The following is a 27,960-nucleotide window of genomic DNA, read 5'->3' as shown; positions in this document are numbered from 1 at the left end:
CCCCAGTCCAGACACAGCGTCTGCCGGCTGTGTACGCCCCACAGCGGACAAAGCTCACGGGTGTCTGGGCAACCTGAGCGCCCGCGTGGGTGGGCGGGTACCTTAGTGCTCGGAAGCTCCAGGATTGGCTCACGCCGCTTCTTCATGTGGCCCCGCCCCTCGGCCTATCTTACACACCCGATCCTGCATGGCGTGTTGCGTTGACGCAAAAGGAGGCGGATTTTGCTTACTCTGATTGGAGAGTGGACGTGGCCGGAAAGGCCTCCTGAGACTCTGATTGGATGGTGGAATGAGTGGGTTCTGGGCCCTTGTCCCGGGCTTCTGAGCGTGAGCGTTGCTACTTGCGGGTTGCAGCTATGCGGAAAGTGGTGCTGGTTACGGGGGCGAGCAGGTGAGGGCTCTGCAGACTTGGCGGCGGGTGGTTCACGGGGAGCCGCGGCTGGGGTCAGGCTGGGGCTGGAGCTTTAACCTAGGCTAAGCCCTGAGAAGAGCTGCTTTTTTCCTGGGGAAGCATGGAGATCAGTCACCTACCCTGACTCTTACTTCATTGTTATTGAGTCACTGTTACTGAGAGAGGTGGAGGCTTTATATGTCATTTAAGAACCATGCACTAAACCAGCGTGGTAGGTGCTGGAGTGGGCAGACTTTCCCTGTGTCCTGCCCTGTGTTGAAGTTGCTTAAGTAAGTCACAGTTGATTATGTCTGCTTTTCTTACATCTGCTGTCATATGAGCAAATGCGTTTTTAGAGTAAAGGCTCGCTATTCTCAAGTGGGACTAATGCACATAAATATATCTAGCGGACAGTTGAAAGACTAAAGAATTGCTGGGAGTCGGGTGTTAGCGCAGCAGGTTAAGCGCAGGTGGCACAAAGCACAAGGACCGGCGTAAGGATCCCGGTTCGAGCCCCCGGCTCCCCACCTACAGGGGCAAAGTTTCACAAGTGGTGAAGCAGAGCTGCAGGTGTCTCTCTGTCTCTATCCCACTCTAACATCCCCTTCCCTCTCAATTTCTGGCTGTCTCTATCCAATAAATAAAGATTAAAAAAAAAAAAGACTAAAGAATTGCTGATGGTACGGGTTCTTTGGGTGGGGGTAGGTTGAGAGGGGTCGTCTCACTCTGCCTACAGTCAATTCCAGGTTTTCAGTGTGATTCACCAAGCTAGTCTGCTATGTGTGTGCAGAATACTCTTGAGCCCTCACTTCACATGGGCTAGTTTTCAGAAACTGCAAACAAGATAGACTGAAACCAGGTCCTCAAATAACATGTCCTTCAAAGCCGGCCCCAACTCTTGTCTTCTCATCAATGTTTTAACAAAGCAACATGGAATGAAATGATGTTATTTGAGCACCTGTTGTAGTTTGTCTTAGAACTAGATGCTCATCTCTGCTTCTCTTTCTTGATCCCCATCTTATATTTCCTCTTTCTTTCTTCTACTTAATCCTGCTGAGTGGTACATGGCTGAGAGGGCCTTATACCTCCTGCCTTATTGCTGATGACTCTTCTAAAAGGTCTCTCCATTCCTTATCTGGGATTTCAGTAGTGGCAGTGATACCAGCAGGGAAACCTTGACCATGGGAAAGTTAGTGAAGTAAAACATGTTCAATCTTGGGGGTGGGTAGCTCAATAAGCACAAGATGAAAATCACTGGCAAGTAAAAAAAAAAAGATGCAAAGGAAACTGTTATTTGCAGTGTACCAACTATGTCATCCAACTTTTGCAGAACAAGAGAAACAAATTCTGGCAGCATTTGAACTAGTGATTGGGGTTGGAGGTTTCCCCCTTCTTTAAGTAGATGTTTAGTCTTTTGTTTAGTTGTCTGCCTGGGCTCCCAAGGAGAGTTAAAGGTGACAGTCCCCTCCCCCCCTCCCAAACCAGAGAGAAGTGGTCCTATGGGATACTTTCATGGTTAATGCATCCTCTGTTATTTGCAGTGGCCTTGGCCTTGCCCTCTGTGAGCGGCTTCTGGAGGAGAACGATGAGTTACACCTATGCCTGGCCTGCAGGAACATGGCTAAAGCAGAGGGTGTCCGTGCCCAACTACTGGCCTTGCATCCCCGTGCCGAGGTCACCATTGTGCAGGTGGATGTCAGCAATGTGCGGTCTGTGCTCCGGGCCTGCCAAGAGCTCAAGCAAAGGTACGCTGTGGTTGTGTGGTAGAATGGTTAGCACACTAGGATAGGGCAGAAAAAAGGAAGCAGGAGAGTGAGATATTATGCTAGGGGCTTCTATACAGTAAATGACTTGTCCCAGGTCTCCAATGAGTATTTCAAGTATGAGGGAATAAAGACCTTGGATGCAGTATAACTCCCTAGAAAGGGTATACTAAAGTGTTGATAATTGTACAATGCTAATGGCTTAATAGTGATTTAAAAATTATATGCTTACAGGGGTATAATTTTACACTACACTCATCATCAAAGTTCTGTGCCCCCACCAGCACTTTGTACTTTTGGAGGGGCATGGGAAAATTTTAATTATCTTTATTTATTTGATAGAGACAGCTAGAAATCAAGAAGAAAAGGGGAGAGAGAGATAGAGAGAGAATGAGAGAAAGACACCTGCAGCCCTGCTTCACCACTCATGATGCTTTCCCCCTGCAGGTGGTGTCTAGGGGCTTGAATCCAAGTTCTTGCACATTGTAATATGTGAGCTCAACCAGGTGTGCCACCAACTGGCCCCTAGGAAAGTTTTTTATTCTATTATATACAGTTTATTAATTTATTTGTTGGGCAGAGACAAATTGAGAAGGAAAGGGAAGATAAGGAGAAAGAAAAAGAGACATCTACGGCACTGCTTCTCCCATTATTGCTAGGATGATGAAGACACACTTGTGCATGATCTGTGCCAGTAACCACATGTTTATTGGCAAGTGTCATCTCTCTAAGCGGCAGCCTTAGTTGTTCTGGGCTCTACAGAGAGCATTGGGACAGGAGGACATAGAATATTCTAGGAGAGGTTCTGAGTATTCCTGGTGTCTTGTGAGGCTTAAGATCAACCTAGACTTTCCATGAACCTAGGTCTCTAAGAATAGTCTTAGTGGAAGATGCAGATAGATTTAAAAGGGACAATGCTGTCTGGCTTTCTACTTGACAGTTGTCCCAAGGGAACTACCAACTGTGCCTTCCTGTCATTCAACTCTGTCACCTCGTCATGGTCTTGTGAATGATACAGGGTACCTGGCAGTAAACAAGAAGCCACCTCTACACAGCCTTTCTGCTTTATTAGTTATCTTGATGTTTTCATTTATTCCACGCTAATGGAGCAGGTGAAGTGATTATTAGCATTAGATAAATTTTACCTGTCACCCAAGGGAAATAAAAACCTGAAATAAGGGAGCAGGTTCCTTTCCCAGTCTAGAAAAAGAGTAGGTTTAACAGACAGAGAGTGGTCAGGATACCTAACTGGGAGGGCTAAACTGGAAGGAATTCTTAATCAGAAATGATGAACTTCAAAGCCTGTTAGAGTGTCCCAGATTCAGCTCAAATATTGTTCATAACTAGAGAACATCTCTAAGAGAGCAGCATACCAGTTTCTTCCACCTTCCCCTTTGTAGCTGCAGTATCTCTGTGGCTGGGAAAGCATTCTCTGTGCTTCACAGGCCCTCTCATTCTGGTCAACTTGGAGACACTTAACCTTCTTGTCTGGGTTTTTCCCCACAGGTATCAGAGACTAGACTACATTTATCTGAATGCAGGAATTATGCCCAATCCACAGCTGAACATCAAAGCACTTTTCTCAGGCCTCTTTTCCAGGTAATTTCCACTTTAGAAAAACGAGTTTTGCTGCCTAGTTTGCCCTTGGAGATTAAGTCTAGGGGACACAAGGGTATCAAGAATGAAGGCAAGAAGGATTAAAGTCCCCTTCATGAGAGAGAAACATCTCTCTTTTGTGGGGAGTGCTGCATGTCCTGGGAAGTTTCTGGGAAGCAAGACTCTGATTGTCCAGTGTTTCAGAAGGTCAACTTTGGTTGTGTCTGCCCAGATGCACCTGCTAATAAGGATGTTTTAAAATTAAGCAGCGTAGTCTAGGAGGTAGTGCTGTGGATAAAGTATTGGACTCTCAAGCATGCGGTGACAAGTTCAATCCCTGGAAGCACATGGCCAGAGTGATGCTCTTGTCCTCTCTTTCTCTCTCTCTCTCTCTTCCTATCTCTCATTAATAACTAAATAAAATGCCTTTAAAATAATAAAAGTTAAGCAGAATTTGCCAGGTAATGGTTTACCTAGTAGACCCCCTATAAGATACCATGTTTAAGCCCCTGGTCCCCATCTGAAGGGGAAATGCTTCACAAGTGGTGGAGCAGTGTTGCAGGTATATCTCTCCTCTCTGTCTCTCAACCCTCTATCAAAAAAAATTTTTTTTTTTTTTACTAGCAGGAATGGTGGAGTCATTCAGGCCCCAAGCCACAACAGTAACCCTATTGGCAAACCATGAACTAAGCAGAGTTGTCTGTGAGGCTCCAGTACCTGGGATAGCTACTGGAGGTTATGTGCTAGGAGCCAGAAACTGCAAAAATGCAAAATTTAATAAACACTTTGGTGACTGGCTGGGGAAATAGTCCAGTTGGTAGAACTCAGGACTTACTTACCTAACACTCTCTTCCTTCCTTCTTTCCTTCCTTCTTTCCTTCCTTCCTTCCTTCCTTCCTTTTCTTCCTCCAGAGCACTGCTCAGCTCTGGGATTGAACTAGGATCTCAGAGCCTCCAGCATGAAAGAAGGCCTTTTTGCATAACCACTATGCTATCTCCCTAGCCCTGTTCCCATTTCAGTTCCCATTGCCGTAGGTACCAAAGTGATGCTGTGGTTATTCTCTCTCACTCTCATCTGAAATTCTTTCTCATATGATATAAATTAAAATAATATAAGCCTTTACTTTCTGGGAGTTTCACAATACAGACAAACATAGTGGCTTCTGAAAATGCTCAGCTCCAACTTATTTTGTGATCTGGTAGATCTGGTATAAATAGATACCCCTACTTACAAAAGTGCCATTACTCTATTTCCTTTCCACATGCTCACTCACCTACACATACACATTGGCCTTGAACTACCAAATCATTTCTTGGCTAAAGCACTGCACCAGCATATTCACTGGTCTAGAACTCTCAGTCAAAGGAGGGCCTGGTTAACTTGCACCAGCAGTCAGACATGAGTTCACAATAGGCAAGGCTTTTTATCCAGGGCACAGTACTCTCCCCTTCTATAAACTGATTCAGTTAAGAGCTGAGGGGGAAGAAAAATAGCTCACCTGGATAGTGTGCTGTTTTGCTGTATGTACACCCCAGATTCAAACCTAGCTCCTGCACATTGAAGGAAGGTTTGGTGCTGTGGTTACTCTCTTTCTCTCTAAAAATAGATAGGCGTATAGATACATAGATGAGCTGAGGAGTGGCCCAAGAGGTGGCATAGAAGATAAGGCCTATCAAGCTTGAGACATTTGTTAATTTGGTGATCACCCACTCTGAGAATCAGTCTTTTTATTCCTATCACTGTAGAATCACAAGAGGTATAATTGGGTGCAGGGAGTGTCTTTCCAGGACTGTTAGCTCAAAAAATGGATAAAAGTCATGCATTCTTTTCTGCTATTTCAGAAGAGTGATTCATATGTTCTCCACAGCTGAAGGACTGCTGACCCAGGAAGACAAGCTCACTGCTGACGGACTCCAAGAGGTGTTTGAAACCAATGTCTTTGGTCACTTTATCCTGGTAAGGAGACTTGGTGCTTCCTTTATAAGCCAGTGCTCAGTGTTGGGATTCTCCAGGCATGCAAGAGACAGCTCCGAGCTGCTTTATCTGTCTGTTTGTCTGTGGCTTGTATGAAATCTCTGCCTTCCCCTGAGGTAGCCCGAGGACATGGTAAACATTGTACTGTGTATTATTATTACACTAAAGACTCTGGGGAAGGGGGAAGGGAGTGGGGAGAAGGTGTTAAGAGTTCTGGTGCATGTTGATGGAAAAGGACCTAGTTGGAGGTGAGAGTGTTCTGCAGATGCCTATCCTGGGGAGAAGAGACATTATACCCATGTGTCGGCAACTGTACTGTAAACCATAACTGTGCCTCACCTACCCACCTGGCTCCCCCCACACCACCACCACCAATAAAATTACAAGGAAGGAGGGAAGACTATACAGACTGAGGAAAAGATTCCGTCCCACTCTGTGTGGGTTGAACCTGCATTGGCCAGCAGAGAGGAGAGGTATCAGGCCTGCCCCTGCTAATAGTGCTTCTTATCAATTGGATCTGACGTCTCCAGTACTTATTCATGTGTGCTGCAATGACGGGAGCACACGGGAGGTGGGGCAAAAGGGCCTACTTGGGTTGCTTTGTGCTCTGGCTCAGATTTATTCTCATCAGACGGCTTAAATGTCATGCCTGAACGTGTTGTCGGTTGCCCAGAGTTCCTTGGTGCTGGGAAAACTTGTGTTCCTGGATTGGCTTGTATCACACCTGCTATCTTCTTCCCTTTGATAAGTCCCTTCCAAAGTGGACCTCCTTGATGACCAGTGCTTCTTTATAGTAAATCAAAAGATAGCAACTGGGGGAAATAGTTCAACTAGCAGAGCATCATGCTGGCATGTCTGAGGCTCCTGGTTCAGTCCTCAGCACCACATATATCAGAGTTACAGTGATTTGTCTTTCTCCTTTTCTCTCTGTTGCATGTGACTCACACACTCACTCTCATTTGTAACAAATAAAATGAATCTTTGAAAATATGTGTGCAGCTCCAGGTGGTGGCTCATCTAGTAGAGTGCAGACCTTACCATGTAAAAAGACCCTGGGTTCAAGCCCCTGGTCCCCTCCTGCAAGATGGAAGCTGCAGGAGTGGTGGAGCAGTGCTGCAGGTGTCTTTCCTCTCTGTCTGTCACCTATCAAAGAGAGAAAAGAGGGGAAAATGGCTACTGATAATGGTGGGACCATGTAGGCACCTATCCCCAACAATAACCTTGGTGGCAAATAATAGGAGTAGGAGGAGAATAAGAGGAGGAGGAAGAACAAGGTGAAGAAGAAAGCATAAACATAGGAAACAAGAACATGACTTCAAGTTCATGTCAGTGCTTATTCATTGAGAGTAGGTGTAGGAGTAGGAAGATTGGTGGGGAGCCAGTTGGCTTTTATACTCCCAATGAGTTTGCAGAGAGCTGCAGCTTATAAACCTTTGAGCTGCTGGATTCCAACAAGCTCCATGTTTGGGCTTTCTACTTGATCAAGTGTCTTCTCCAAATCTTTTTTTTTTTTTTTTTTTTTTTTCCACCACAGTTATTGCTAGGGCTCGGTGCCTGCAGTAGAAATCTACTGCTCCTGATGGCCACCCTCCCCCCCTTTTAGGGAAGATCTTATGTTTTTATTATGAGAGAAAGGAACAGAAAGAAAGAGAATCAAACCTCACTCTGGTGCAATGCTACCAGGGATCAAACTTGGAACCTCATGCCTAAGAATCCAACACTTTATGTCACCTCCCAGACCATCATCCTTCCTTTTCTTTAGTTCAGCCTCTTCCTCTGGGTTGTCCTTTTCCCAGTTAGCGTGACCCAGCAAGACCATTTTGAATCCCAAGTGCTGATAGTGGATGGCCCATTTCCCTCAGAGAGTCTATGGATAACAGTCCAGCTGAGTCTGGCTGCCACCATTTGCTGCTCAGGGCCACCTCTTTGCTCTCGGTTCCCTCTCAGCTCCTGGTCACCTCTTGGTTGAGTAGGGACTTGGGTAAACCGTGTGTTCTTCCTCCCTCAGATCCAGGAGCTAGAGGCTCTCCTGTGTCATGGGGACAGTCCTTCTCAAGTCATTTGGACATCTTCTCGCAATGCCAAGAAATCCAACTTTAGCCTTGAGGACTTCCAGCACAGCAAAGGCCAGGAACCCTACAGCTCTTCCAAATATGCCATGGACCTCCTGAGTGTGGCTTTGAACAGGAACTTCAACCAATGGGTGAGCCCTCTTAAAAGGCCTGCTGACAGTGGGGCTGGAGATTAGAAATTGGCTTTAGGTCTGTGGAGATTAGAAGTTGTACTGGGGCTGACAGAATAGCTCACTTGGATAGTGTGCTGCTTTGTCAGGTGTGCAACTCAGGTTTGAGCCTGGCCTCACCACATTTTCAGGAAGCTTCAGTGCTTTGATATCCCCCCTCCCCCATGTGCCTCTTATTTTATTTATTTATTTATTTTACCAGAGCTCTGCTCAGCTAGCTCTGGCTTATGGTAGTGCTGGGGATTAAACCTAAGACCTTTGGTACCTCAGGCATGAAAGACTCTTTGCATAACCATTGTGCTATGTCCCTAGGCCCCACCTTTCTATTTAAAAGAGAGAGAGAGGGAGAGAGAGAGAAAGGAAGGAAAGAAGAAAGAAAGAAAGAAAGAAAGAAAGAAAGGAAGGAAGAAGAAAGAAAGAAAGAAAGAAAGAAAGAAAGAAAGAAAGAAAGAAAGAAAGAAAGAAAGAAGGAAAGAAAAGTTGCACCATCATATCTTGAGCAACATTGCTCTGAGGATAAGCCAGACACGAACAGCTAGACTCAGAACTGACGCATGGGGAAGTATAAGGCAGAGGTCACTGGCTCCTGGCCTGTTGGGTCTAGTCTCCTCCCTGTCATTCTGCAGGAGCTATTGGGCTGTCAGAAAAGTCATGATGCATTTTTGCATAGAAAAACATAGAAAAATAATTCACGACTTTTCTGACAGCCCAATAGAATCCTTGTGCACACACCTGTGGAGGCTGTAGAGTGCGTAGCACTGCTCCCTCTCTATCAGTTTCTCTCTGTTGTATCAAGTTAAAATTATAATAAATATTAAGATAAATAAATCTGTTTATTTGTTTTACCAGAGCATTGCTCAGCTCTGTTTTAATGGTGGTACTGGGAATTGAACCTGTGACCTTTGGAGCCTCAGCCATGAAAGTCTTTTTGTATAACCATTAAGACTATCTCCCCAGCCCAATAAATAAATCTCGTTTTAAAAAGGCAGCTCTCAAGATGCTGTGTCCTGACTCCCCAGTCCTCTTGGGTCTTTTTCTCTTCTTCATCAGTGAGATGAAGGCTGGATTGAGCCGGAGCACACTAAACTCAAGTCCCGCTCTGACCCCTTCCTGCACTCCCAGGGTCTGTACTCCAGTGTAGTGTGCCCTGGTACAATGCTCACGAACATGACCTATGGAATCCTCCCTCGTTTTGTTTGGATGCTGCTGATGCCCATCACATGGCTGGTGAGTGATGCATTTGCTTCTTCAGATATTCAGTTTGGGATCTGAGCACCAAAATGTTGGGTCTGAGAGTTGGGTGGTGAATGGAGCAATGGAACCTGGGAAGGCAGAATCCCACATCATGGTCTGAAAGCCACTGGCCCTCACACCTCTGTCCATTCCTCCTGCTCCTCCCACCTTTCAGGGAATGTCCGTCTGCTCACACACTCGGGATTCAAAAGTCCTCCGGTGACATAACTTGGTGATTCCTATGTGAAACAATTGGAATTCAAAGTTGCCTCCCCAAAAAGGCGGTTGTGCGTTATATGACCACAGAGCCATCTTTTATTTGTTTCATTCTTCCTTTTTGAACACTGCAGAGCCATTGCTCTCCAGCACACACCAGGAAATGGCACTTCCCAGAAATGTCCTGCTCTTCTAGAGCTGAGACAAACAGAGTGTCCCCCAACCTGGCAGGTTTGCAAGACAGTGTGATAAGAGTCTGGTGTTTCTTCTTGTTTAGCTCCTTTTCCCTTTCATTGATACATGAAAGGTGTACTTTACTACAAGTTTTGGTTTTTAATTTTTTTTTATATTTATTTATTTTCCCTTTTGTTGCCCTTGTTGCTTTTATTATTGTTGTTATTGATGTCATTGTTGTTGGATAGGACAGAGAGAAATGGAGAGAGGAGGGGAAGACAGATAGGGGGAGAGAAAGATAGACACCTGCAGACCTGCTTCACCGCCTGTGAAGCGACTCCCCTGCAGGTGGGGAGCCGGGGGCTCGAACCGGTTTGCACCATATGCACTTAACCCACTGCGCTACCACCCAACTCTTGGTTAAGATATAGATGCTTTTGTGACTGTTCTACTGCAGCATGAAGTAATTACTGCTTTCTTTCCTCAGCTTCGCTTCTTTACAGACTCCTTCACTTTGACATCGTCCAATGGAACAGAAGCTCTGGTATGTTACAAAGGTCTCCGCAGCCTGTCTGATGGCTTAGCAAGTGTAAACTGAAAGCCCACTGTTAGTGGGACAGTCCCAAAAGTGAAATTACTGAGCTTGTGAACTAGCTCACTGGCACTACTTTGCCGTCTGCACAACCCAGGTTGAGCTCCATGTCCTGTACCACTAGAACAAAAATAGCTCTACATACACTAACTTGAAAATATCTTCGGGGCCTATGGCTCAAGTGAGAAAAAAAAATGGCAAAGCATAGAATAGTAAAAATACTATTTTTTGCATAGGGCCAGTAAAATAGCTTTTATTTGAGTAAGAGAAGAGGAGACAAATGTCTTTAAGTGGATTTTCTTTGGGAAAATAGGAGGCTGAGCAAATAGGTCAGAAAATCCCTCCCAAGTTCACTCATCTAGAACAGATGAAAAAGAAAAACATTTCCCTGCTCTTTCTTTCCAGATCTGGCTTTTCCACCAAAAACCAGAGTCTCTTGATGCTCTGACCAAATACATGAGTGGCACCTCTGGCTTCGGAAGTACTTACGTCAGAACCCAAAAGGTGGGTGTGTTTCAGCATTTGCTTCTGGGCCTGTGAGCTAGGCTTCCCCTTCTTAACTCTGGGCTCTGCTCTTTGTCCTTTCTGTTTGCTTTCCTGCCTCTGGGCCTTTGCACATCTTCTTTCTCCTGGAAGTGCTCTTAACCCATCTTACATATCCTACTTTAATCTCCTGACTAGCTCACTTTCTGAACATTTTCTAGACAGTGCTCATGTCATGCCACATATAGGTATTTGAAAAGCACACCTCAAGATGGATGAGACAGAAACTCCTTCTGAAGTCAGTTTGGCTTCCTTTCTGTTTCTGGTAGTTTGGTGATCTGAAGAGGCTGAGGTGGAGGGGGTAGGGTGGGGGAAAGCCAGGGGACTCTCTACTCTTCTAAAAGAAAGCCAACATCAAGCTGCATATTAGGACATAAAAAAAATACTTATTTTGAGACTGTCAGAATTGTTTGTATTGTCCTCTTGGCACAAATGATGTTTATTTTAGCCTCACTTGTCGTGAGAAGACATTGCATAAAGTATTGGTAAAACTGGATTAAAGGGGCCAGGTGGTGGCACACCTGGTTCAGCACACACATGTCAGTGTGCAAGGACCCGAGTTCAAGCCCCCAGTCCCCACCTGCAGGAGGAAAGCTTCACAAGTGGTGAAGCAGGGCTGCGGCTGTCTCTCTGTCTCTTTTCCTTTCTGTCTTCCCCTCCCTTCTCAGTTTCTCTCTGTCTTTATCAAATAAATAAATAACTGGATTAAAGTTTAGGATGACTAAGCTGGTAAAACAGCTCACTTGGATAGTACAGTGCTGTGGTCTCTTATTTCTGCCTCCCTATCTCTGTCTTAAAAAATTTTTTAACTGGATTGAGGTGAATATATTGTCTAATCTATGTCAGATTATAGGCAGTGAAGTTGGTCTGCACATCACCAGCATGAGGCCCAAGGGAACCAAGCTCTATGCTCTCATGATTTCTCATTATTACTAAAAATAAGTCCCATTGTTGAAAGGAATGCTGATTCTCTGTCTTCCACGTCTGAGTGAGAGCATATGGCATTTTTCTTTCTCCTTCTGACTTAACTCACTGAGCATGAGCCCCTCTGAGTCCTGTTGTACAAATACTACTCACTTCCTTTCTTCTTCCTTTTTTTTTCCCCCAGATGGACCTGGATGAAGACACTGCTGAAAAATTTTACCAGAACTTACTGCACCTGCAAAAGCATATCAGGATTGCCGTGCAGAAAGCAGATGATGGTCTAGTGAGCTAGCTCACCTGAGAAGGCTTCAGTGGAAGCTTCAGTGTTGGAGTGTCTTCTCTCTCCCTCTGTCTCTATCTAAATAGTTGCCCCGTAGGATTGAAACCCTGGCAGCAACAAAAGAGAAAGAAGGGAAGTGAAGCAGAGCTGACACTGACAGCTGATGCCTCCTTTACCTGGCTCTCTCCTTTTGAGTTGGGTGGTGTGCATCTGTGGCAAACTCAGAACTCTGGTCGCCTCTCCTCTCCTCTCTGACTTCTCTCTAAGGCCGTGTGTGTGCACATAGGGAAGGGACTGGTGGAGTAAAATGTCGTTCTCCAGACTGTTGTTTCTTGCAGGCCATGACTCTTCTGGGCCCGGTCCCCAGGAAGGAGGACTCCTGCCCACTCTGTGTGGCCAGATTAACTTTCTCCCTCTTCTTAGTGGCAGTTTTATTCTGCCTTTGGACTTAATTCTTCCTGCAACATGATGTTTCCAAGAATTCTTGAGATTATTACATCCTGGTAACTGTGATCCAAACAGCCCTGCTTTTGACCACAAGGACAAAGGCACAGATGTGTTTAGGCTGCTGAAATCCATACTCACTCTAGTTTACAAGTGTCTTTTCACTGAGATCCCTGGCTAGGCAGGAAGTGGACCTCACTCTAGTCTCTTGGTTGTGACCTTGTGATCTTGACTTCCAGTGGTAATGTCCTCAGTAGAGGACACAGGCCCTCTAGAATCTTCCTCTGAGGCGAGGGCCTTCGCTTCTATGCTGTGGGGGCTCTTAGGCACACTCTGCTCTTCCTCGGATCTTGGGGGCTATTGGCCTTTGTGTGTGTGTTGGGTTGCCTTGGTGCCTGATGCTTTGGAAAAGGGGTGAAGAGATGTCTCTGGCAACCACTGGAGAGGACTGAACTCAGCACCTCGTGCCTGAGGGTCCGATACTTCATCTGCTCCATCCATCAGGGGGCAGATTTTTAAAAAAATTTTCCCCCCTGAGTGTGGGTTCCCCCTTCTCATTCCTAGCCAATGAATACACCTTTGCTTTCCCCAAAGTCTCTTGATTTACATGCTTCCTCATCCTTTCATGGACTGAACTGACATCCTGAGGTGTCCCTAGGCTAGCAGGACAGCACATTTCTCTCATTTCAGCCCCCTGTCAGGGTCTTCTGTCTATCCCAATGGACAGTGAGGAGAAGGAGAGTTGCTTAGGATAGGCTTCAAAGAACCAGGGCCCCAGCCTGCCAGGGAGCCTGCTGTGAGGGCTGGAGACACAACCTCCAGCAATGACCCATGTTAACCTGGAACGTGTCAACCATGGCTTAGAGGCCCTGAGACTGTAGGCTTGATTGGGAGGCCCAATGGAGATTTCTGGAATGTTTAATTTGACAAACAAGGTGTTTTTGTTTTGTTTCTCTAACAAGAACACTACTCAGTTCCAGCTTATGGTAATGCTGGTTGGGATTGAACCTGGGACTTCTGGTGCCTCAGGCATGAAAGACATTTTGCATAACCATTATGCTCTCTCACCAGCCCACAAGGCAAACAGAGTCTTGGGTGAGCTGATTTGCCATGTGCACAGGCCAGGTTCAAGCCCAGTCTCCACTGCATTGGTGGGGACTTGCCAACACTGCCTTTGAGCACCAATGCAGTGCCAGAAAACAGACACTAGACTGGATTCTGCCCCGAGAACACAGTCTCCAAACCCTGACAACTTTGATGTCTTAGGGCATACATTCTCTGCACCTGATACTGAACTTTGAAACATTCCTATCAGGTCAGTCTTCAACCTTGCAGGCAGAGCAAGCCTCCAGATAGTGTCATCACTCTGTATCCTTTGCTTAATACATAAAAGTCTTTGAAAAGAATGAGTCCATGCTCAGTGCGGAAAATGGAGAGAGCCCAGAAACACAGCAAGAGAAGGAAGTGGCACCACTCTGCTTCCAGATTCAGAGACCCAGTGTAGGAATATAGTTAATAGGTTGTGTCTTCCTTGGGAGAATCCAGGCCTTGCAGCAGTCAGGTATTGGAGAAACAGGATGGGACCAGGGGCCTCACACATCCTTGTCTTGCTTTCCACCACTAAGCTGCTTCCCAACTGCTCTGGTTCTTTTAAGGAATTGTCACACATATTTAAGAATATTTGGAGGGCTAGGCATTGCACACCCAACTGAACACTCACATTGCCACGCCCGAGGACCTTACCCCTGGTTGTCCCCACCTAAAGAGGGGAAACTTCACAAGCAGTGAAACAGTGCTGCAGGTGTCACTATTCCTACTCTGCTTCAAAGTTTACAAAATGAGAAAGCCTGGAGCTGCCTAGATGCAGGGCTCACACTTCACTGTCTCACACACACACACACACACACACACACACACACACACACACACGGAGATGTCATTTGGGTTGGATGCAGCCTTCTCTCCTGAGGGTATTTTATTATATATTTATAAGGCTGGCATTTAGAGAATATTTCAGCACAAGGTGGTGACATAATAGCACCTTTGGCCTTATTTGCTGGCCTCCCTGCAAATTTACTGCCTGCTCTCCTGTGCTATGTCTTGCTTTCATGGATGGGGTAGCTGAGGTACCTTAGGGGAAAATATGTATTTTTCCTTTACTCCAAGGGCTAGAGTGTGTCAGGCAGACTGGCTCAGCTGATGAAGCACAGGACTTTCAGGCCACCTAAGGTCAGTGCCGATAACTTAGTGAGCTGCAGTCTTGGGCTCTCTTTCTCTCATCACCAGTATAACCTACCTGTTTCTCCATTCTGAAGTAAGTAATAAAGTAATATCTCTTTAATAAAAACGAGTGTTACAGGGGAACCAACACATGGAGTGCTTGGGAAGCTGGGAAAACACTTAAAATTCAGGGATCTTCCAGGGTTTGGGGTCTGCCACTCTAACTCTGCTTCAGAGTTTCCTAAGTAGAGAGCCTAGGAAGAGAGCCTGGAGGCAGTGGGAAGGGGACTGTACTGGTAAACTGGTGTTCCACCCTGGATCCATTCTCTATGCAGATACCATCCTTTTTTCTTTTTAATTTCTTTTAATATTATTTATTGGATAGAGACAGCCAGAAATCAAGAGGGAAGGGGGTGATAGAGAGGGAGAGACAAAGTGACACCTGCAACAATGCTTTACCACTTGCAAAGCATTCCCCCTGCTGGTGGTAAGGGGCTCAAACCCACGTCCTTGCACATTGTGTTCCAAGTGCACCACCACCTGCCCCCCCCCATTCTTTTTTCTCTATTGTCATAAAACCAAGGCTTGGTCAAAGGAGAAACAGTTTGGACAGGGGAAATGCCACCTGCTCTATTTGCAAAGAAAGGCAGGCATATTTAAGAATATGCAAAGATGACATTTAGATTGATTGAGGTTTCCCCTCCTGAGTTGCATTTTACCACATGCCCACAAGGTGGGGACACAAACAGTGCCTTAGGCCTTCCTTGCTAGGATTCCCTGTCAACAGAATGGTAAAATGTACTGTTTTGTTGATAGTGGGGGTAAATAGCTGTACCTTTTTATTGTTGTCATCATCTATCTTCATTTCAAGGGCTAGGAAATATCAGACTAGCTCTGTCAGTAGTGTGCACTGCCAGCTGCCAGGGTTCAAGGCATACCATCACTGAGGTGTTACCAGTGATGTCTGTTTCCTTCTCAATTGCTTGTGTGACCCCCTCTCTCTGGAATAAGGAGAAAAAACTCATATATGAAGAAGAGCTAGGAATGTTGCATGAGAACCAGCACAGAGGACTATAGGATAAGAGAGGTACAATTCCCATCATTCCCTGTTCTTTATCCCTCTGGGAGCATTGACCCAGGATCATGGAGTGCAGAAGGTGGAAGGTCTGGCTTCTAAAATTGCTTCTCCACTGGACATGGGTGTTGGCAGGATGATCCATGACCTCAGCCTGTTTCTATCCCTAGTGGGGCAGGGCTCTGGAAAGGTGGGATTCAAGGGCACATCAGTGAGGTCATTCATCCAGTGAAGTCAGGTTGGTGTCATGGTAGCATCTGTGACTTGCTGGCTGAAAAAGCATTAAAATATAAAGCAAAATAAATAGTTTAATAATTAGGAACCTAAAAGAATATAGCCAATAAGATTTGGGATCTCCATTTTGGAAAACGCTAGTACTGTTTTAGGTATATTCCAAGGGACCCATAACTTTACTAATTTTTGCCTGAGCCTGACAGCTAAAATGCAGGTGGGCCAAAGGCACTATCTGGGAAGAAGTGTTAGAATTGGAAATAGAACTAGAAAGCTGTATCAGGGAAAAGAGTAGCTCCCAATTATGGGAAAAGTATACAAATGTTAACTGCAAGCCCCATCTATTTGATTTTGATCTATTTTTATTAGTGATTTAATAATGTTCAACAAGATTGTGGGATAAGAGGGGTACAGTTCCCACCACAAGAGATCCATATCCCATCTCTTCCATTGGAAGCTTCTGTATCTTTAATCCCTCTGGGAGTATGGGTCAAAGATCGTTATGGAGTATGAGGTCTGGCTTCTTTAATTGCTTCTCTGCTGTGCATCAGCATTGACAGAGTTGATCCATACTCCCAGCCTGTTGCTATCTTTCCCTAATGAAAGCTCCGGGGAGGTGGGGCTCCAAGACACATTGGTGAGGTCTGCCTAAGTTAGGTTGGCATTATGGTAGAACTCTCTCTTTTGAAAAAGATTTTATGTGTGAGAAAGATAGGAGGAGAGAGAAAGAACCAGACATCATTCTGGTTCTTTAGCATATGTGCTATTGGGGATCGAACTTGGGACCTCATGCTTTGAGAGTCCAAAGCTTTACCATTGTGCCACCTCCCGGACCACATATAGACTATTTTTTTAATTTAATTTTTTATTTATAAAAAGGAAACATTGACTTAACCATAGGATAAGAGGGGTACAATTTCACATAATTCCCACTACTAAAACTCTGCATCCCATCCTTATCTATTTTTTAAAAAGGCAATTTGGCCATGGAAAACTCAGTACTAGCACACAAGACCTGATTATCAGAGGCATGGAAGGATATCCTGAGCTGGACACTGTGTGTGTACGTGTACGTATGTGTGTACACGCACGCCCATAGAAATGAATAATCCACTAACAGAGAGTCTTACGGAATTAACTTGAACAATCTCTTTGAGCAGCTGCTAATACTAGAGACTAAGATAATGCCATGCTGATGTTAGAGAATGAACAACTGTCCGTGCATATCCAGTTCACTGGGAGCCTCCAAAGGACTGAAAAGCTCACCAGGGTAGGAGAGACAGCATAATGGTGATGCAAACAGTTCTCATGCCTGAGTCTTCCAGATTCAAACCTCTATACTACCACAGGTCTGAGCTGAGCAGTGCTCTGGTGAAAAACAAAAATTGATAACTTCCTCCAGAGGTAGCAGCCCACTGAACAGGCAGCTGTGGACTTCCTTAGGGAGCTAGTCAGCCAGCATCCGGATTTAGGACACCCCAGAATCAAGAGCACCTTGAAGTAAAAGACAAAAGAGGCAGGTCATTATAGAAGATTTCTAATTGTTCCTCTAATTATGACATCAAAGCCACACTGCCACTGAAACAATATATAGGTTTGGGGTCTTGTCTATGCCACCAAGGGCAAAGATAGCTCTCAAACAACAGAGCAAAGCTGCTTGAGAGAGGAGGACCCACCACCACCATAGACTCTCTCTCTCTCTCTCTCTGCATTGTTAGATACCAGCACAGGATCTCTGACTCTGGAGCCCCTCATCAAAGTGAGGGGTTTCATGTTCCCTTGTTTCCTTGGTTTGGGGTGCTCTCCATTTTCCACACTTGCCAGGAATTCATTCTTCACTTATTTTGTTATTTATTTATTGAATAGAGACAGACAGAAGTTGAGAGGAAGAGAGACACCTGCAGTCCTACTTCACCATTTGCAAAGCTTTCCCCCTGCTGCTAGGGACCGGGGACTTGAATCCAGGTCCTTGTGCATTATAACGTGCACTTAAGCAGGAGTGCCACCACCTGGCCCTTAGGAATTCATTCTTTATAAAGTATTTATGTTTTCAGCAGAGGAAATAGAGGCCTCGACAACAATCAGGCACAGAAGGATGGTGTGTGTGTGTGTCTGTGGTGGTGGTGGTGCATGGGACCTCAGACATGCCAGTCTTGCTCTGTATAAGTCTCTTCACCAGCTTCTCTATTTCCCATAAGGAATTGACATGAATATTTCAGCATATCTAAAGATGACATTTGTTAGAAATATATCTGTACAAGTACCATGTGCTAACTAATTGCGCCACTGGAGCTCTGGAATATATCTGATGAGCATAGATGCTAAGATATTGAACAAAATTTTACCCAACTGATTACAACGGTATATAAAAAAGTGTTCATCATGACCAAGTGGGATTTATCCCAGGGATGCAAGGTTGGTTTAATACACATAAATCAATCAACATGATCTACCACATCAATAAAAGCAAGACCAAAAACCCCATGATTATATCAATAGATGCAGAGAAAGCCTTTGACAAACTCAGTATCCCTTCATGATCAAAATGCTACATAAAAATGGGAATAGAAGGAAAATTCCTGAAGATAGTGCAGTCCATATATAGCAAACTTACAACCAACGTCATACTCAGTGATGAAAAACTGGAAGCATTTCCCCTTAGAACAGGTACCAGACAGGGCTGCCCACTATCACCATTACTATTCAGTACAGTGTTGGAAGTTCTTGCCATAGCAATCAGGCAGGAGCAAGGAACTAAAGGGACACAGACTGGAAGAGAAGTCAAACTCTCACTATTTGCAGGTGATATGATAGTATACATAGAAAAACCTAGAGAATTCAGCAGGAAGCTCTTGGACAATATCAGGCAATATAGTAAGATGTCAGGCTATGAAATTAACATACAGAAGTCAGTGGCATTCCTCTATGCAAACACTAAGATGAAGAAATCCAGAAATCAATCTCTTTTACTATAGCAACAACAACAAAATATCTAGGAATAAACCTAACAAGAGTAGTGAAAGACTTGTATACGGAAAATTTTGAGTCATAAAACTAAAAAAAAAAAATTTGTGGAGGGAGATAACATAATGGTTATGCAAAGAGACTCCTTTATAATTTATAAAATAGAGAATATCGACAAGACCATAGGATAAGAGGGGTACAATTTCACACAATTCCCACCACCAGAGTTCCGTATCCCATGACCTCCCTTGAAAGCTTTCCTATTCCTATTCTCTCTGGGAGCATGCTCCCAGGATCATTATGGGATGTAGAAGGGGGAAAGTCTAATTTCTGTAATTGCTTCTCCACTGAACGTGGGCAATGACAGGTCTGTCCATACTCTCAGCCTATTTCTATCTTTTCCTAGTGGGACAGGGATCTGGAGAGGTGGAATTCCAGAATATGTTGGTGAGGTCTCTGCTCAGGGAAGTCAGTTTGGCATCATGGTAGCATTTGCAACTTGGTGTCTGAAAAAGCATTTAGATATAAAGAATAAATTGTTTAATAGTCAGGAACTTAAAGGCAAGAATATAACAGATGAGATTTGAGGTCTCCATTTTGGAAAAAGCTAGTAGATTTATTTTGGGCATATTCCAAGGGGCCCATGACTTTACTAATTTTTGCCCATTCCTAATAGCTAACATGCAGGTGGACCAAAGATATTGTCTGGGGAGATGTTGTCAGAGTTAGAAATAGGACTAGACTTTGTTAGGAAGTAAACTTCCTGGAATGGAATTAGAGAATACTATGAAAGGAAAGGTCTCACCCGAGTAATGAAGTTGAAGGGTTGTCATTCCATGCCTGAAGTCTCTGGACACAGTCTGAAGTGAAGCATGCTGAGGTGGTACTCGTTGTGTTGATTAGGTTGGGATCGTTTGGTATGAATTGAGAGAAGCATGCAGGAAAGTGAACCCCATCCTAAGGTTCCAGGACTGGGGGAAATATAGCCTCTATAGAGGAAATGGGAGGTTCCTACTGTCTTAGGGTTAAGAAGACAATAGATAGTTAATGCTATAATCACATTATTTGGTAATTGGGTTAACTTTGAAAAATCCCTTTGTTGGGATTTGCTGTATCATACACAACATCACCATAATTTATGTCCTTTGACATTATTTGTATATAGCTGTACCACCGGTTGCTTCTGTTCTCCCTGGTCTAAGCTTTTAAGAGAGTCAACATATCGGGAGTCAGGCGGTAGTGCAGCAGGTTAAGCACATTTGGCGCAAAGCACAAGGACCAGCTGAAAGATCCGGTTCGAGCCCCCAGCTCCCCACCTGCAGGGGAGTCACTTCATAGGCGTTGAAGCAGGTCTGCAGGTGTCTATCTTTCTCTCCCTCTCTCTGTCTTCCCTTCCTCTCTCTATTTCTCTCTGTCCTATCCAACAATGATGACATCAATAACAACAATAATAACTACAACAATAAAACAAGGACAACAAAAGGGAATAAATAAAAAAAGAGTCAACATATCAAAGACTCAGCCTATTTATTAAAAAGACTCAGTCTGTGCTTTAAAAAGTTTGAGACTTTTTCCCCTCTCATATTAATTAAACAGTGATTTATAAGACTACAAATTAATAGGAGTGTACATAAACACCATTTCCACCACCAGAAGACTGTGTCCCATCCCACCCCACCCCACCCCACCCCACCCCCGCCGAATATCCACCCTCACCCTCACCTCAGGGTTTTTACTTTGGTGCCCTAGATATAGACCAGGTCCCGTGAGATAGAGTATATGTTCATATGTATCTATAAATTAGTGCAAAATATATACCTAAAAGCAAAAGTGCACAATAGTCTGCAATAGTATCAAGTTCATAATGAAATAGTATCTAATTAGACTTAGATACCCTCCTCACATACTATTGGTGAGTGAGAGAACTGTAATAATTCCTATTACAGTTCTCTCACTCACTACAAAGTTAACCTTAGCAAAGCAAGAACTGAAAAAGCTGAGTAAGGGAAAGAGACTGGCATACTTTAATGATGACTCTTTAGTCACTATCAGGCCACCCCATCAGCTGGGGCCCTATTCAGGGAGTCCTGAGATTCCCAAACAGACATGATGGGCCTAGACCTCAAATAAATCCCTCTCTCTATTGTTACCAGTCATCTCTATCAGGAACAACAAAAAAGATCCCTTTGTGGGCCCCCCATAGGACCTTGCCCTCAACTTGGATCAACAATGGTAGAGAATGTTCCATCCTCTGAAGGGAGGATGGACAGCATACTCTATGCTATACCTGAGGATGATGGGTCGATATTGGGGCAGCTTGGAATGTTCCTACTCATCATCACAGAATGTGAGCTCAGATCTACAGGACTGCAGAGGTCATATAGGCTACTAAGCTGAATATGGGCCCCAGACCAAATCAAATTGGTGGTGTTTATAGTCAACAATATTTATACCCCTTCCCCATATTAGGGAGCTACTCTCTTCCCTGATCCAGCTTTCTGTCCCTTTTCCAGCCATGACATCATCTCCCCAGACAATAACTTGGATCCACCTGCATATCAGATTTCAGGCTCAGAGGGAAAAAAAAAAAAAGTATGGCTGCAAGCTTTTTGAAATATAACTAAAATATGCCTCTTAGCTATCTACCAAATGAAGGACCCCCCAACACTTCATCTGCACTATTATAGCCTTTAGGTCCATGATTGGTCAACAATTTGTTTGGCTTTGTATGTTAACTCTCTTTTCAGCCACCAGGTTCCAGATGCTCACATGATGCCGACCAGACTTCTCTGGACAGACAACCCTATCAATATATCCTGGAACTCCACTTCCCCAGAGCCCCACCCTACTAGGGAAAGAGAGAGGCAGGCTGGGAGTATTAATTGACCAGTCAATGCCCATGTTCAGTGGGGAAGCAATTACAGAAGCCAGACCTTCCACCTTCTGCATCCCACAATGACGTTGGGTCCATACTCCGAGGGGGATAAAGAATAGGAAAGCTATCAGGGGAGGGGATGGGATATGGAGATCTGGTGATGGGAATTGTGTGGAGTTATACCCCTCTTATCCTATGGTTTTGTTAATGTCTCCTTTTTAAAATAAATTTTAAAAAATAAAAATAAAAAAGAAATAGGACTTAAAAACTGTATCAGGGAAGAGAGTAGCTCCCAAATATGGGGAAAGTATATAGATATTGTTAACTGTAAACCCCATTGATTTGATCTAGGATCTATATTCTGTGCAGGAGCATGTGTAACATATGCATCCTTGTAGGTCTGAGCTCGCTTTCTGTGATCATAGCTAGGAGCATTCTAGGCTGCATCCACTGATGAACCCATCTTCCTCAGGTGTTAAGAGTATTTTGGTCTAGCCTCCCTTCAGAGAATGTAGTAGCTCCTACCATTAAGATCCACAATGAGTACAAGGTCCTGTAGGGGCACATAAAGGGGCCCACTATATTGTTCCTGAGGGAGATGACCAGTGGCAGTGAGAGGGATCTGTTAGAGGTATAGGCCCATCATGTCTGTGTGAGGATCCCAGGATTCCCTGTTTAGGGTTCTGGGAGATGAGGTGGCCTGGTAGTAATCAAAGTAGCCATCACTAAAGTATGCTGGTCTCTTGCCCTTATCCAGCTTTTTGTAGTCCTGAATTTATCTTGACAAGGTTAGCCTTGGAGTCACTGAGGGAAGTGGAATAGGAAGTAGGTGAGGAGAGTATCTAGGTCTAAGTAGAAACTATTTGATTAAATACTTTATGTTGTCTTTTTTAAGTCTTTCTGCTTGCTTGATGTACATATTGGGCCACTGCAGACTGTTGTGTACTGCAAAGAGACTCTTAATGCCTCAGGGTCCAGAGTCCCAGGTTCAATCCCCCGCCCCATCATAAGCCAGAGCTAAGCGGTGCTCTGGTTAAAAAATAAAATTAAAAAAAATAATAATGCAAATTATGAGTCACTATTCAAGGAGATAGAAGACACAAAAAAGAGGAAAGATATTCCATGTTCATGGGTCAGAAAAATTAACATCATCAAAATGAATATACTACCCAGAGCCATATATAAATTTAATGTAATCCCTATCAAGGTCCCATCCAATTTTTTTAGGAGAATAAGACAAAAAAGTTTATCTGGAATTAGAAATAACTAGAATTGCTAAAATGATCTTGAAAAGAAAGAACAGAACTGGAGGCATCACACTCCCAGATCTCAAATTGTATCACAGAGCCATTGTAATCAAAGCTTCTTGGTATTGGAACAAATAACACACTGACCAATGGAACAGAATTGAGAGTCCAGGAATAAGCCCCTAAACCTGTGAACACCTAATCTTTGACAAAGGTGCCCAGATAATTAAATAGGTAAAAGAGTCTCTTCAACAAATTGTGTTGGGAAAGTTGGGTTGAAACATGTAGAAGAAGGGGAGTCAGGCGGTGGCACAGCAGGTTAAGTGCAGGCGGCAGGAAGCGCAAGGACTGGCATAAGGATCCCGGTTCCAGCCCTCGGCTCCCCACCTGCAGGGGAATCCCTTCACGGGTGGTGAAGCAGGTCTGCAGGTGTCTATCTTTCTCTCCCCGTCTCTGTCTTCTAAGATAATAAAAAATTAAAAAAGAAAAACATGCTGAAGAGATTGTGGGGACAAAGGAACCCTCCTGCACTGCTGGTGGGAATGTTAATTAGTCCAGCTCCTGTGGAAAGGAGTCTAGAGAACTTTCAGAAGTCTATAAATGGATCTACCCTATGACCCTGCAATTCCTTTTCTGGGATATATCCTAAGGAACCAAACACACCCATCCAAAATAACTTGTGTATACCTATGTTCATAACAACATAATTTGTAACAGCCAAAACCTGGAAGAAACCCACATGGCCAACAACAGATAAGCAAGTTGTGTCTATATACACAATGAAATACTATATATACACAGTGATTTCACTTTCTTCTCATCTCGGATGGAGCTTGAAGAAATCATGTTAAGTGTAGTAAACCAGAAAAAGAAGGAAGAGTAATGGGATGATCTCACTCATAGAAGTTGAAAAATAAGAACAGAAGAGAAAACACAAAGCAGATCTTGGACTGGGTTAGGGGTATTGCACCAAACTAAAAGACTGTGGGGTAAGGGGAAGAGTTGAAATACCAGAAAATAGCAGAGGAGGACCTAGTGGGGGTTGAATTGCTACATAGAAAACTGAGAAATGTTACACGTGTACAAACTACTCTATTTTTTTCTTTTTCTTTTTGCCTCCAGGGTTATCACTGAGGTTCAGTGCTTGCGCTATGAATCCACTGCTCCAAAGGCCATTTTTTCAATTTTGTTGCCCTTGTTATTGTTACTGTTGTTATTGCTGTTGTTACTGTTGTTGAATAGGAAAGAGAAACATTGAGAGAGGAGGAAAAGACAGAGAGGGGGAGAGAGAGGTAGACACCTGCAGACCTGCTTCACCACTTGTGAAGTGACCACCCTGCAGGTGGGGAGCAGAGGGCTCAAATTGGGATCCGGTCCTTGCGCTTCACAACATCTGTGCATTACCCACTGCGTTGCCACCCGCCCCCCCCCCCGACTACTGTATTTTGCTGTTGACTGCAAACCAGTAATCCCCCAATAAAGAAAGAAAGAAAAAAGAAATATGACATATAAATGAGGCAAGTAGAACCAGCTGTAGACAAAGGAAAGCTTTAATGTAATACCCAGAGGAGTTTTAGGAGCCCTGGCCAAGGGAAGCATGAGAGCCCAGCCAGGGGAGCTGAGGAGCCCACCCTGGGACAAGCTGATGGGCCCTACATAGTGTCTTGGTTCAGGGGATGTTCCTGGTGTCTTGATAGGATTTATAATCTATTCAGAGATATTTCTGGTCAGATGTGTCTGGTGCAGGCAGAAGTAAAATAAGTTTTTCGTGTGTGGGTGAGGGGTCTGCTTATTCCCAGCATGTCCCTGTCAGTCTGTTTCATGAGATCAGTTCTTTCCATGATGGGAGTGGTTATGCCTCAGTGTATTTTCTTCAGCTTTATATTGGATGCTTTTCTCTCCTGAGGTGCATTCTACTCTATGTCCATACGGTGGCGACAAAACATCGTTTTAGGCCTTGTTTGCTGGCTTGCTCAGCTCTGGTTTATGGTGGCGTAGGGGATTGAACCTGCTCTGTGCTCAATTTTGCTGTGATAACTGTACCTTCTGACAGTACCTTTTTTCTTCTTCTTTTATTTTTTCACCTGTCAACAGGCATGTCCACGTTCACAGGGAGCTTCCAGAGAACTAAACAGCTGGACACACCCTCCAGGTTTAGGCCCCAAAGGAGACAGCCCTTTGTGCAAGAAGCAGGGCATATCTGAGTGCTCTCCAATTTCCTCATTGAGTATAGCTTCATTCTTTTCACCAGGTATTTATGTACTAAGCAAAGGAGATAGAGGCTTCAGAAAACATTAGTCACTAGATAAGTAGGGATTAAACCTTCACATCTTAGTCTTGCTGTCCACCACTGAGCCATGTCCTGACGGCTGGATAACTATAAAGAATTTAACACCCAGTGGTCTGGGAAGTGGTGCAGTGGGTAAAGCTTTGGACTCTCAAGCATGAGGTCCCAAGTTCAATCCCCAGCAGCACATGTACCAGAGTGATGTCTAGTTCTTCCTCTCCATCTTCCTTTCTCATAAATAAATAAATAAAATCTTTTAAAAAACAGAATTTGACACCCAAAGTGAAGCATATCTGAAAATGACTTTTTTTCAAAGATTTTTCTTTAATTATTCAGAAGAAGATAGAAGAGAAAGAGAAAGAACCAGAAACTACTCTGATACATGTGCTGCCAGAGATTGAACTCTGGACCTCACGCTTGAGAGTCCAGTGCTTTATTTATTAATTTACTTTATTTATTTTTATATTACAGAATTACATGTCAACAGGGGTTTGAATACACACCATTCCCACCACCAGAGTTCTGAATCTTCAGTCTCCCCCCTGCAACCCACCACAGTTCCCCTAAGGTTGTAGACATGGGCCAAGAGAGTCCAGTGCTTTATCCACTGTGCCACCTCTTGGACCACTGGAGATGACCCTAAGGTGCATTCTACTGTGTCCACAGGCGGCAATCTAATGGTGCACATTGGGGCTTGTTTGCTGGCCTTCCCAGCATTGTACCACTCACAATTTTTTTGTTGTGTTTTATTTTGTTTTGTTGGATGGGGCCAATGTAGCTTTTAAAAATGTTTTCATGGGGCAAGGTGGTGGTGCACTGGTTGAGTTCACATGTTACAAAGTACAAGTGTATTGGGGGAAAGGGGGGCTGGCACTTGTTTCCACAACACACAAAAAGTTCATGGTCACGCATTATCTCAACAACAAGAAGAGGAGAGAGCATGATTGTCAGGGATTTTTAATTTTATTCTGAAAACTTGAGAGCATTCACATTAGGTAGAGAGAGTGTAAGACAAGACACACACACACAGAGAGAGAGAGAGAGAAGAGCTCATATGCACATGATGACCTGGACAGACAGAAAGCCATAGAAACCCACAGGTCCAGCTTTTAACACCCAAGCCCCGCCTCTACCTTTCCAAACCACACCTGCCACCATTCCCATTTTCTGGATGGTACCCTCCAGGTACCCCCTGTCCTTCAACACAAGAACCTGGGTTCAAGCCCCAGTCTTCACCTGCAGAGGGAAAGCTTGACTAGTGGTAAAGCAGGTCTGCAGTTTTCTCTCTCCCTGTCTCCTCTCCTCTCCTCTTCTCTTCTTTTTTTAAAATTTTTTTTTATTATCTTTATTTATTGGATAGAGACAGCCAGAAATCCAGAAGGAAGGGGCGGGGATAGAGAGGAAGAGATGCAGAGAGACATCTGCAGCACTTCACCACTTTGAAGCTTTCCCCCTGCAGGTGGGGACCAAGGACTTGAACCTGGGTCCTTGCCCATTGTAACATGTGTTACAGGTGCGCCACCACCCGGCTCCCTCCTCTTCTCTTCTTTCCTCTCCTCTCCTCTCCTCTCCTCTCCTCTCCTCTCCTCTCCTCTCCTCTCCTCTCCTCTTCTCTCCTCCCCTCTACTCCTCTCCTCTCCCCTCCCCTCCCTTCCCCTCCTGTCTCTCTCTCTCACACGATGTATGCGCACACGCATGTGTGTGTGTGTGTGTGTGTGTGTGAGTGTGTGTGTGTGTGTGTGTGTGTGTGTGTGTTTTGCAATTGCTCTCTCACTTTTGGGATTATGAAATACCTATTAAATGAAAAAGAAGAGAGTTAGCAATTGTTACAAAGGCACTTGCCTGCGAAGGCACTGGGAAAATATGGATACAATTCAGAGTTGAAGGGGTCACGCTTCAACCATGCTTCAAAGTTTCCAAAAGAAGAGAGCCTGGGCTGCCTGGAGGCAGCAAGGAAACCTGCATTAACTACAAGTCAGAGGCCCACCCTGACACCCAGGTTTTGTTTGCAGATGTCATCTTGTTTCTGAAATGTCTCTCCCTTAAGAAAATAACTTTGACTTTTAGTCACTTTTAAAAAAGAAAAAAAATGGCTAGGTTAAATACTCAGTAATAGGGCACAGGGCCTGCCTACCTAGTCCCTAGACCCAAGTTGAAGCCCCTGGTGGCCCCCTGCATGGAAGATGCTTCATGAATGATGCAGCAGAACCCAGGTTCTCTGTGTCTCCCTCTCTACTTCACCCCCTCTCAATTTCTCCCTGTTCTATCAAATAAAATAAAGTTAAAAAAAAAAACACAAAACTTCTAGCAGCCAGATGGTGGTGCATCTGGTTGAGCATGTTGCAATACATAAGGACCCGGGTTCAAGCCCCTGGTCCCCACCTGCTTATTTTTGTTGTTGTTATTTATTTATTTCACTAGAGCACTGCTTAGTTCTGGCTTATGGTGGTTCTGGGGATTGAACCTGGGACTTTGGAGCCCCAAGCATGAAAGTCTTTCTACAGGACCATTATGCTGTCTCCCAGCATCTTCCCTGACTACTCTTTTGTTTCTGTCATGTATGACAGTTGTTTTAGATGTTCTTCCTATAAATATACTTAATGTCAGAGACTCAGGGAAAGGATTTGGACAAGAACAGGCTTCCAATAACTTCAGTACATAAGACTCAAGGTGAGAAGAAATGTCCAG

General features: G+C 44.3%; 1 protein-coding gene across 3 annotated transcripts; it reads left to right on the top strand.

The window, feature by feature from the left end:
- The first annotated feature begins 232 nt into the window (after positions 1-232).
- On the top strand, positions 233-12,966 carry HSD17B7 (hydroxysteroid 17-beta dehydrogenase 7). Of its 3 annotated transcripts, XM_016192662.2 has the most exons (9): positions 233-391; positions 1,933-2,136; positions 3,661-3,753; positions 5,593-5,707; positions 7,734-7,928; positions 9,090-9,194; positions 10,078-10,134; positions 10,588-10,686; positions 11,834-12,966. In XM_016192662.2, the coding sequence occupies exons 1-9, from the start codon at positions 357-359 to the stop codon at positions 11,939-11,941; spliced, it is 1,011 nt and encodes a 336-aa protein (XP_016048148.1). In that variant the 5' UTR covers positions 233-356; the 3' UTR covers positions 11,942-12,966. The 3 variants fall into 3 exon arrangements, 2 of the variants coding, with proteins under 2 accessions (XP_016048148.1, XP_016048150.1); XM_016192664.2 differs by lacking the exons at positions 10,078-10,134; positions 10,588-10,686; positions 11,834-12,966 and having other exon boundaries at positions 9,018-9,154; XR_009551611.1 differs by lacking the exons at positions 9,090-9,194; positions 10,078-10,134; positions 10,588-10,686; positions 11,834-12,966 and having other exon boundaries at positions 234-391; positions 5,619-5,707; positions 7,734-7,752.
- The last annotated feature ends 14,994 nt before the right edge of the window (positions 12,967-27,960 follow it).

The sequence above is a fragment of the Erinaceus europaeus genome, chromosome 9 (assembly GCF_950295315.1).
Source record: "Erinaceus europaeus chromosome 9, mEriEur2.1, whole genome shotgun sequence".
NCBI classification, from domain to species: Eukaryota; Metazoa; Chordata; class Mammalia; order Eulipotyphla; family Erinaceidae; genus Erinaceus; species Erinaceus europaeus.
The sequence above is the reverse complement of the archived record's forward strand: the minus strand, read 5'-3'. Positions and strand labels throughout refer to the sequence as shown.

What these genes read in the sequence shown, in the direction of transcription:
- HSD17B7 (XM_016192662.2), top strand. Translation starts at nt 357, where the DNA reads ATGCGGAAAGTGGTGCTGGTTACGGGGGCGAGCAG. An exon ending in TGCCAAGAGCTCAAGCAAAG is followed by an intron (nt 2,137 to 3,660) that starts GTACGCTGTGGT and finishes TTTTCCCCACAG; the next exon opens with GTATCAGAGACTAGACTACA. An exon ending in TCTTTGGTCACTTTATCCTG is followed by an intron (nt 5,708 to 7,733) that starts GTAAGGAGACTT and finishes TTCCTCCCTCAG; the next exon opens with ATCCAGGAGCTAGAGGCTCT.